Source organism: Argopecten irradians, chromosome 13 (assembly GCF_041381155.1).
Source record: "Argopecten irradians isolate NY chromosome 13, Ai_NY, whole genome shotgun sequence".
NCBI lineage: Eukaryota > Metazoa > Mollusca > Bivalvia > Pectinida > Pectinidae > Argopecten > Argopecten irradians.
Window position 1 is genome coordinate 37,131,787 of NC_091146.1, and position 12,215 is coordinate 37,144,001.

General features: G+C 39.8%; 1 protein-coding gene across 3 annotated transcripts in view; it reads left to right on the forward strand.

Moving 5' to 3' along the window:
• The first annotated feature begins 4,241 nt into the window (after positions 1-4,241).
• Positions 4,242-12,215, forward strand: part of LOC138305465 (multiple epidermal growth factor-like domains protein 6) — an 83,885-nt gene continuing 75,911 nt past the window's right edge. The window contains exon 1 of one of the 3 annotated variants that reach the window (XM_069245698.1): positions 4,242-4,457. In XM_069245698.1, the coding sequence (XP_069101799.1) occupies positions 4,397-4,457 (61 nt within the window). In that variant the 5' untranslated portion in view covers positions 4,242-4,396. The remainder of the gene's footprint in view (positions 4,458-12,215) is intronic. The other 2 variants (XM_069245699.1, XM_069245700.1) reach the window with 2 other exon arrangements.

The following is a 12,215-nucleotide window of genomic DNA, read 5'->3' on the forward strand; positions in this document are numbered from 1 at the left end:
TATCCGGCAGAGTAAATCAGTCTTCAATTTAACCAAGAAAAGTCTGAATTTTGCAAGAAAAACTTATGTTTTTCAAATCCCAAGCACTGAGGCACAGTTCACCTCAGGCGGGGGGTACCCTTAATGACGTCACATATACCAATGATGGGGCACCACAGGCACCACATATTACGTTGTTATTGTCAGAGATATCCGGCAGAGTAAATCAGTTTTCAATTTAACCATGAAAAGTCTGAATTTTGCAAGAAAAACTTATGTTTTTCAAATCCCAAGCACTGAGGCACAGTTCACCTCAGGCGGGGGGTACCCTTAATGATGTCTTATATACCAATGATGGGGCACCACAGGCACCACATATCACGTTGTTATTGTCAGAGATATCCGGCAGAGTAAATCAGTCTTCAATTTAACCAAGAAAAGTCTGAATTTTGCAAGAAAAACTTATGTTTTTCAAATCCCAAGCACTGAGGCACAGTTCACCTCAGGGGGGGGTACCCTTAATGACGTCACATATACCAATGATGGGGCACCACAGGCACCACATATCACGTTGTTATTGTCAGAGATATCCGGCAGAGTAAATCAGTCTTCAATTTAACCAAGAAAAGTCTGAATTTTGCAAGAAAAACTTATGTTTTTCAAATCCCAAGCACTGAGGCACAGTTCACCTCATGCAGGGGGGTACCCTTAATGACGTCACATATACCAATGATGGGGCACCACAGGCACCACATATTACGTTGTTATTGTCAGAGATATCCGGCAGAGTAAATCAGTCTTCAATTTAACCAAGAAAAGTCTGAATTTTGCAAGAAAAACTTATGTTTTTCAAATCCCAAGCACTGAGGCACAGTTCACCTCATGCGGGGGGTACCCTTAATGACGTCTTATATACCAATGATGGGGCACCACAGGCACCACATATCACGTTGTTATTGTCAGAGATATCCGGCAGAGTAAATCAGTCTTCAATTTAACCAAGAAAAGTCTGAATTTTGCAAGAAAAACTTATGTTTTTTCAAATCCCAAGCACTGAGGCACAGTTCACCTCAGGCGGGGGGTACCCTTAATGACGTCACATATACCAATGATGGGGCACCACAGGCACCACATATCACGTTGTTATTGTCAGAGATATCCGGCAGAGTAAATCAGTCTTCAATTTAACCAAGAAAAGTCTGAATTTTGCAAGAAAAACTTATGTTTTTCAAATCCCAAGCACTGAGGCACAGTTCACCTCAGGCGGGGGGTACCCTTAATGACGTCACATATACCAATGATGGGGCACCACAGGCACCACATATCACGTTGTTATTGTCAGAGATATCCGGCAGAGTAAATCAGTCTTCAATTTAACCAAGAAAAGTCTAAATTTTGCAAGAAAAACTTATGTTTTTTCAAATCCCAAGCACTGAGGCACAGTTCACCTCAGGCGGGGGGTACCCTTAATGACGTCACATATGCCAATGATGGGGCACCACAGGCACCACATATCACGTTGTTATTGTCAGAGATATCCGGCAGAGTAAATCAGTCTTCAATTTAACCAAGAAAAGTCTGAATTTTGCAAGAAAAACTTATGTTTTTCAAATCCCAAGCACTGAGGCACAGTTCACCTCAGGCGGGGGGTACCCTTAATGACGTCTTATATACCAATGATGGGGCACCACAGGCACCACATATCACGTTGTTATTGTCAGAGATATCCGGCAGAGTAAATCAGTCTTCAATTTAACCAAGAAAAGTCTGAATTTTGCAAGAAAAACTTATGTTTTTTCAAATCCCAAGCACTGAGGCACATTTATACCTCAGGTGTATCCATGGGGTACCCTAAGTCGTCAATGGTTAGGGTAATTACCAACTTATGTGTAGCCGGCATTTTCAAGTCGGTTCAGGATACAGACCACCACTTGACCGTCACATAGTTTTGTCAGCGGAGATAACTGCATTGTTAAAATAATTATCTCAATTGAGATTTGGTTTTTCTTCATCCAGTTTGAAGTTAAAACTAGGACTCATTTGTAATTTTGTGTAGTTCTATAAATGCAATATAGGTTTACGTCTATATGCCAGTGCTTTACTCCTAGCTACATCTCATTTTTTGTTATGTTTTCGTGTTCATTGGGACATTGAATACGTTAAGAGGGGGGTAATGTGACAACACAATGTTTTGTCAGTGTATGCAGTTAAATCTATTTATGATAAGGATGTATCACTTACGGTTGATAGATAGAGAGATGCTACTACTGATAACTGATTACTTACGAGGTCTGTTTATTGTGTAAAGATGTCAAGTAATCGATGTATTGAAGCACATGTTTCTTTGAAACCAGTCCGTCTGCGTCTGTCTGTGTCCGAGGTCGGTTGTGTTTGTTGTTGTTAGTGTGTAGCGATGGACAGAGAGGTGATTTCCTCAGTTCCTGAGCTTGTAATGTTTGTGTATCATGTTACATGTAGTTTATACATGTATGTGTGGGGATGGATTTATGGGATCATTCATGTTAGGAATTTATTTGGTACTGAGAAGCTGGAAATACTTTGTAAGGATGCATCTGTTACTGTTACGTTAGGTTCAGCTGTTATTGGATTATATTTATTTATTGATGTGAAGCCTAGATTATAATGAAGATGTCAATAGATAGTTGGAATGGAATCTTGAGTATGTTTGGAGATGGTTAAATATTGCTGATAGTGTGAACCTTTATTTTATGTGTCTTATTAATAAATTAATTAAATAGATATATTAATAAGTTTGTACCTGTATTTTGGAATCCTGGTTGTTTCTTATAGGATTTTATAACTATTCAGGTGAAACTATGGTGTAACTAAGTCGTCAATGGTTAGGGTAATTAGGCAAGAGTCTTCTACCCCTCAAATACTTATGTGGCGGTAGCCGCGCTACCACTGGTTATTTTCAAGTCGGTTCAGGATACAGAGTCCTGACCACTTGACCGTCAAAATATGTAAGTGTAATTCCTTGGTGTATTTTGTAGTATGTTTTCTGACCTACGTGTAATACCTCGGTGTATTTTGTAGTATGTTTTCTGACCTACGTGTAATTCCTTGGTTTATTTTGTAGTGTTTTCTGTTCCGTCCTACGTGTAATTCCTCGGTGTATTTTGTAGTATGTTTACTGACCTACGTGTAATTCCTCGGTGTATTTTGTAGTATGTTTTCTGACCTACGTGTAATTTCCAGGTGTATTTTGTAGTATGTTTTCTGACCTACGTGTAATTCCTCGGTGTATTTTGTAGTATGCTTACTGACCTACGTGTAATTCCCTGGTGTATTTCGTAGTATGTTTTCTGACCTACGTGTAATTCCTTGGTGTATTTTGTAGTATGTTTTCTGACCTACGTGTAATACCTCGGTGTATTTTGTAGTATGTTTTCTTTCATACAATATGTACGTGTAATTCCTCGGTGTATTTTGTAGAATGTTTTCTTTCATACAATATATAAGTGTAATTCCTTGGTGTATTTTGTAGTATGTTTTCTGACCTTCGTGTAATTCTTTAGTGGATTTTGTAGTATGTTTTCTGACCTACGTGTAATTCTTTAGTGTATTATGTAGTGTGTTTTCTGACCTACGTGTAATTCCTCGGTGTATTTTGTAGTATGTTTTCTGACCTACGTGTAATTCCTTGGTGTATTTTGTAGTATGTTTTCTGACCTTCGTGTAATTCTTTAGTGTATTTTGTAGTATGTTTTCTGACCTTCGTGTAATTCTTTAGTGAATTTTGTTGTATGTTTTCTGACCTACGTGTAATTCCTTGGTGTATTTTGTAGTATGTTTTCTGACCTACGTGTAATTCCCTGGTGTATTTTGTAGTATGTTTTCTGACCTACGTGTAATTCCTCGGTGTATTTTGTAGTATGTTTTCTGACCTACGTGTAATTCCTCGGTGTATTTTGTAGTATGTTTTCTGACCTACGTGTAATTCCTCGGTGTATTTTGTAGTATGTTTTCTGACCTACGTGTAATTCCCTAGTGTATTTTGTAGTATGTTTTCTGATCTACGTGTAATTCCTCGGTGTATTTTGTAGTATGTTTTCTGTTCTGTTTTCTGTGTTTTGTAGAGTATTTTCTACTTCATTTACTGTATCTACGGTATATGTAAATATCGAACACGGAGATGGTTAATGTAAATGACATTGGTTTGTATCTGTAAGATGTCCGGGACGATCAGCCTGCCGTAACTGGCCCGATAGTGTGTTTTAAATGTCTATATGTGTGTGATAACACTAGCCACACTGCCGTTAATGTGTATTGACGTTCAATCAGCCGTGGCGATATTCGCTGTAGGAATGACAGCTATACACAGTGGAATTCTTACCTGTCCTACCTGTGTGTACCTGTACGGAATGTCGAGGGTGATTCTGTAATTCGTGTTACTATGGATATAACGTGGATGTGGCTGCTGATCGGCCTGGTCGGTAACCTAGGACACGTGCAAGGTAAGCCTCCCCCTGTCCCGTCCCCCGGGCCGGACCCCCGGGTTATGTACCAGACAAATCATACATGAAATCAATAACTAGTAATTTATAACCTGACGGCGATTCCCTGTAATTAGATGTTATAGGTAATGACGTGTAAGAATTGTGATTTGTTTGACATGAATTTGGGGTTTTACACGGATGTTTAGATCCCCATCATTAGCCAGTATTGATTGCGTGGTTTAGGAGGGACATGTAGCCCTGGCTTTGATGTAATGAACGCAATATAAACTATGGCAGTTAGAAGTGAAATGATAAAATATAAAATGCGTTCCTGATATAGAACATTCAGCCAAGCCATGACAGTTCGAAGCTGAAATGATAAAATATAAAATGTTTTCCCGATTTAAACGGTCTATAGACTTGCCAATCCATTTTGTATTGTCAATTTATCGAGCGTTAGCATGAAGACTATAACGATCGGTACTCGAGCTCTCAAAAGGTTCTGGGCGGGCGGCGCTCAGCTAGTACATTGTGATTCATTGTGGACAATTCCATCAGTATGTGGGGGCCGGGGATACAGAAGCTAGAAGTCTTAATTAATGTCTGTGTGTCAGGGTGGGACATACAGTTGTTGTGACCCAAGTGTACATCAGGAAGTTTGATGTCAGTGTGTCAGGGTGGGGTATACTGTTGTTGTGACCCGAGGGTACATCAGGAAGTTTGATGTCTGTGTGTCAGGGTGGGGTATACGGTTGTTGTGACCCGGGAGTACATCAGTAAGTTTGATGTCTGTGTGTCAGGGTGGGGTATACAGTTGTTGTGACCCGGGGGTACATCAAGAAATTTGATGTATGTGTGTCAGGGTGGGGTATAAAATTGTTGTGACCCGTTGGTGCATCAGGACGTTTGATGTCTGTGTGTCAGGGTGGGGTATACGGTTGTTGTGACCCGGGGATACATCAAGACGTTTGATGTCTGTGTGTCAGGGTGGGGTATATAGTTGTTGTGACCCGGGGGTACATCAAGAAATTTGATGTATGTGTGTCAGGGTGGGGTATACGGTTGTTGTGACCCGGGGCTACATCAGGAAGTTTGTTGTCTGTGTGTCAGAGTGGGGTATACAGTTGTTGTGACCCGGGGGTACATCAAGAAATTTGATGTATGTGTGTCAGGGTGGGGTATACAGTTATTGTGACCCGGGGGTACATCAAGAAATTTGATGTCAGTGTGTCAGGGTGGGGTATACAGTTGTTGTGACCCGGGGGTACATCAGGAAGTTTGTTGTCTGTGTGTCAGGGTGGGGTATACAGTTGTTTGTGACCCGGGAGTACATCAGGACGTTTGATGTCTGTGTGTACAGGGTGGGGTACATATACAGTTGTTGTGACCCGGGGTACATCAGGAAGTTTGTTGTCTGTGTGTCAGGGTGGGGTATACAGTTGTGTCATGTGACCCGGGGGTACATCAGGACGTTTGTTGTCTATGTGTCAGGGTGGGGTATACGGTTGTTGTGACCCGGGGGTACATCAGGACGTTTGATGTCTGTGTGTCAGGGTGGGGCATACATTTGTTGTGACCCCGGGGTACATCAGGAAGTTTGATGTCTGTGTGTGTCAGGGTGGGGTATACAGTTGTTGTGACCCGGGAGTACATCAGGACGTTTGTTGTCTATGTGTCAGGGTGGGGTATACGGTTGTTGTGACCCGGGGGTACATCAGGACGTTTGTTGTCTGTGTGTCAGGGTGGGGTATACAGTTGTTGTGACCCGGGGAGTACATCAGGACGTTTGATGTCTGTGTGTCAGGGTGGGGTATACAGTTGTTGTGACCCGGGGGTACATCAGGAAGTTTGTTGTCTGTGTGTCAGGGTGGGGTATACAGTTGTTGTGACCCGGGAGTACATCAGACGTTTGTGATGTCTGTGTGTCAGGGTTGTGGGTATACAGTTGTTTGTTGACCCGGGGGTACATCAGGGAAGTTTGATGTCTGTGGTGTCAGGGTGGGGTATACGGTTGTTGTGACCCGGGGGTACATCAGGAAGTTTGATGTCTGTGTGTCAGGGTGGGGTATACGGTTGTTGTGACCCGGGGGTACATCAGGAAGTTTGATGTCTGTGTGTCAGGGTGGGGTATACAGTTGTTGTGACCCGGGGGTACATCAGGAAGTTTGATGTCTGTGTGTCAGGGTGGGGTATACAGTTGTTGTGACCCGGGGGTACATCAGGAAGTTTGATGTCAGTGTGTCAGGGTGGGGTATACAGTTGTTGTGATCCGGGGGTACATCAGGACGTTTGATGTCTGTGTGTCAGGGTGGGGTATACAGTTGTTGTGACCCGGGGTACATCAGGAAGTTTGATGTCAGTGTGTCAGGGTGGGGTATACAGTTGTTGTGACCCGGGGGTACATCAGGACGTTTGATGTCTGTGTGTCAGGGTGGGGTATACAGTTGTTGTGACCCGGGGGTACATCAGGAAGTTTGATGTCAGTGTGTCAGGGTGGGGTATACAGTTGTTGTGACCCGGGGGTACATCAGGAAGTTTGATGTCAGTGTGTCAGGGTGGGGTATACGGTTGTTGTGACCCGGGGGTACATCAGGACGTTTGATGTCTGTGTGTCAGGGTGGGACATACATTTGTTGTGACCCGGGGGTACATCAGGAAGTTTGATGTCTGTGTGTCAGGGTGGGGTATACGGTTGTTGTGACCCTGGGGTACATCAGGAAGTTTGATGTCTGTGTGTCAGGGTGGGGTATACAGTTGTTGTGACCCGGGGGTACATCAGGAAGTTTGATGTCTGTGTGTCAGGGTGGGGTATACAGTTGTTGTGACCCGGGGGTACATCAGGAAGTTTGATGTCTGTGTGTCAGGGTGGGGTATACGGTTGTTGTGACCCGGGGGTACATCAGGAAGTTTGATGTCTGTGTGTCAGGGTGGGGTCATATAGTTGTTGTGGGGTACATCAGGAAGTTTGATGTCTGTGTGTCAGGGTGGGTGGTTGGTGACCCGGGCAGTACATCAGTCGTGTTGTATACGGTTGTTGTGACCCGGGGGTACATCAGGAAGTCTGTTGACGTGTCTGTGTGTCCCCGGGTGAGGAATTTGATGGTACATCAGGAAGTGTTTTGTTGTGCAAAACACGAATTTTGACCAATGATCCGTCCAGTATCTTGATGGAAAATCTCTGTGTCACACAGGGTAGACACACACGGTGCGGATTGGTATGCACGGGCATATCTGTGTCAAGTGGGAATTTGTTTTGATTGTTGTTCGGAAAATGCGATTGAAAATATAGACAGGGTATCAGTAGCAAAACCCAAGTATAGTAATATCCCGCCATAGTAAATATCATCCGCGCCATATACAGTGTAGATGTTAATCAGCATATTTGAAATTCAATGCCATTATAAATTATATGCATATAAATGCGGTATAGCAGAGATGTACAGAGCTAGTCAGTATGAAGGAGAACTGGGCTGGGTGGAGTCCGGTACAGACAAAGACCGTAGGTTCATAACAATGGCTTCATTGTCTCAGAACACAGTAGAGTCATTATAGGCCTTTAACATTCCAGTGATACGAGCCACGGACCACGCGACACACATGTAATACACAAGTACATTTTATATATACGTACTGACTTGTCATTAACATTAAATAATGAACAATTTAACACTATAAATACATTCGTTAATCGAAAATTTTAACCCCCTACCCGAAAGCAGCTAAAATGAAAACAGAACATTACTTGTTGAAAATAAATACTTATCTACCCCATTGGAGCCTGAGACAATTTTATGATTAGAAGTTTAGGACTGTGTGATTCATACGTGTTTTTATCTATGATTATATAACTCACGTGTGTTCAGTGTTTAAGCCCCATAACCTTTGTTGTATTTAGTATCATGTTCCCTAAAGACAAAACACACTGGCCAGATATTCACTTGATCAAGTATAAACTTGAAATAATTTGTGAATGATTTCATTATAAATATATATTGTTAACTTACATCATATTACTGTAATGTCTGATATCTACAAAGAGCCTTACTTCTTCAAACTGCTTCAGATCTTTGATTTTTATATTTATTTATTGTCAAATTTCTGTAGAGCATTACATAGACTTTGGTAAAGGACTACTCCTTTATTCCGAATTTGCATATTACAGAGTTATCTGCACTTGCGGGAAGGTATTGATTGTGACGTCATGTGTTTGGGAGTGTAACGTCATACGTTTCGGAGGAAACGGCGTGAATTGCGCTCACAAAATATTGACGTAATAATTGATACCTACCCGAAAGGGAGCTAACTCTGTAATATGCAAAGATGGAATAAGCAATAAGGTATGAGCTTTCTGTAAACAGTATTAGATCAACTCTGTTATATTCGTCCCTGTTAAACAGTTTCTAGTCCAGAAGTAACTTCATGAATTAACCGTAAAGCAATTTGACTTGAACCCCATATGCCAATTATATGGATTGACCTTTGGACAGTCTGATACAAAACAATTGATGTTCAAAACGTATCTTCTTATGCAAACGCACCCTCGGAACCCCAGTGTCTAAACCCTCTGTGCTCCGTTTACAGTAGGCTGAATAAATCACCACAGTGATCTAGATTGTTAGGATATGATATTGTATAAAACCTACAAAAATATAACATTTAGGGGTAGCACTGTTATGGTTTGTGATCGTTGTTGAAATGGTGGTTTTTTTATTGAAGATAAGAGTATTTCTATAATGAATAAACAAATACAGTATTCTGTTGCTTTGAAATTGTGGGCACCCCATTCCATAACCTACATAAAATCAAAAAAACACTTAAGGTGTTCGAGAGATGCTATAGTTGATGAAGGCTATCGGAACATTCTATGGCTGCCATCACACAATCACTGTATGGCCGATGTTCGAGAGATGCTACTAGTTGATGAAGGCTATTAGAACATTCTATGGCTGCCATCACATAATCACTGTATGGCCGATGTTCGAGAGATGCTAGTTGAGGAAGGCTATCGGAACATTCTATGGCTGCCATCACACAATGTATGGCCGATGTTCGAGAGATGCCAGTTGAGGAAGGCTATCGGAACATTCTATGGCTGCCATCACACAATCTCTGTATGGCCGATGATGTCAATAACAAAGATCATTTGCGCTACACTCGGTTCTTTTGTCATAATACATAAACGTTGTAGGGATTTCTCTTAAAATATGTATTCAATATATATGTACTCTCTCTCTCTCTCTCTTTCTCTCCCTCTCTCTCGCATCAATAATAAGTTACTTTTAGTTCCTTCCAATATATCTGGGAAGTTCTGCACAAAGATACAAAATAGTACAAAAATGTTATTTGAAATAGCCATTTAGAGACATTTAGAATAAGTTTGAACAACCTTCTCATTGAAACTCCCATTCACCATGTCAACTGGATGTAAGTGCTGTTTTCAGTTCGCAATCTCTGTGAATCTTTTGTCTTCATCTGATCTCCTGTCGCCTTTTCATCAGCTTTCTATGGCTTCAGTGAAGAGTATTGGATTTCAGAAAACCTACAGCACGAACAATCGTTGTAAATGTTACTTTATTTGCGTATTTTCTCTAGCAGGGACGCTGCGTAATGTGAGAATATGTCGCCGTCAGTGACGTTAATCTATAACTATGGTGTATGTCTCTGTGTTGTTCGCTGAATTGTAAGTGTGGAACTTGATACAACAAAGTTGCGTAAGGTGTTTATTGTTCAATAGTACTAACTTAACCCCATAGTTCTACCATTGGACATTTTGTATATCCTAAAAATGTCCTCACAAAGCTATATTTAATATCCAAACCTAACAATGTCCTCACAAAGCTCTATTTAATATCCAAACCTAACAATGTCCCCTCACACCATCCAAACCTAAAAGTCCTATATTTAATATCCAAACCTAACAATGTCCTCACAAAGCTATATTTAATATCCAAACCTAACAATGTCCTCACAAAGCTATATTTAATATCCAAACCTAACAATGTCCTCACAAAGCTATATTTAATATCCAAACCTAACAATGTCCTCACAAAGCTATATTTAATATCCAAACCTAACAATGTCCTCACAAAGCTATATTTAATATCCAAACCTAACAATGTCCTCACAAAGCTATATTTAATATCCAAACCTAACAATGTCCTCACAAAGCTATATTTAATATCCAAACCTAACAATGTCCTCACAAAGCTATATTTAATATCCAAACCTAACAATGTCCTCACAAAGCTATATTTAATATCCAAACCTAACAATGTCCTCACAAAGCTATATTTAATATCCAAACCTAACAATGTCCTCACAAAGCTATATTTAATATCCAAACCTAACAATGTCCTCACAAAGCTATATTTAATATCCAAACCTAACAATGTCCTCACAAAGCTATATTTAATATCCAAACCTAACAATGTCCTCACAAAGCTATATTTAATATCCAAACCTAACAATGTCCTCACAAAGCTATATTTAATATCCAAACCTAACAATGCCCTCACAAAGCTATATTTAATATCCAAACCTAACAATGTCCTCACAAAGCTATATTTAATATCCAAACCTAACAATGTCCTCACAAAGCTATATTTAATATCCAAACCTAACAATGTCCTCACAAAGCTATATTTAATATCCAAACCTAACAATGTCCTCACAAAGCTATATTTAATATCCAAACCTAACAATGTCCTCACAAAGCTATATTTAATATCCAAACCTAACAATGTCCTCACAAAGCTATATTTAATATCCAAACCTAACAATGTCCTCACAAAGCTATATTTAATATCCAAACCTAACAATGTCCTCACAAAGCTATATTTAATATCCAAACCTAACAATGTCCTCACAAAGCTATATTTAATATCCAAACCTAACAATGTCCTCACAAAGCTATATTTAATATCCAAACCTAACAATGTCCTCACAAAGCTATATTTAATATCCAAACCTAACAATGTCCTCACAAAGCTATATTTAATATCCAAACCTAACAATGTCCTCACAAAGCTATATTTAATATCCAAACCTAACAATGTCCTCACAAAGCTATATTTAATATCCAAACCTAACAATGTCCTCACAAAGCTATATTTAATATCCAAATCTAACAATGTCCTCACAAAGCTATATTTAATATCCAAACCTAACAATGTCCTCACAAAGCTATATTTAATATCCAAACCTAACAATGTCCTCACAAAGCTATATTTAATATCCAAACCTAACAATGTCCTCACAAAGCTATATTTAATATCCAAACCTAACAATGTCCTCACAAAGCTATATTTAATATCCAAACCTAACAATGTCCTCACAAAGCTATATTTAATATCCAAACCTAACAATGTCCTCACAAAGCTATATTTAATATCCAAACCTAACAATGTCCTCACAAAGCTATATTTAATATCCAAACCTAACAATGTCCTCACAAAGCTATATTTAATATCCAAACCTAACAATGTCCTCACAAAGCTATATTTAATATATACCAAACCTAACAATGTCCTCACAAAGCTATATTTAATATCCAAACCTAACAATGTCCTCACAAAGCTATATTTAATATCCAAACCTAACAATGTCCTCACAAAGCTATATTTAATATCCAAACCTAACAATGTCCTCACAAAGCTATATTTAATATCCAAACCTAACAATGTCCTCACAAAGCTATATTTAATATCCAAACCTAACAATGTCCTCACAAAGCTATATTTAATATCCAAACCTAACAATGTCCTCACAAAGCTATAT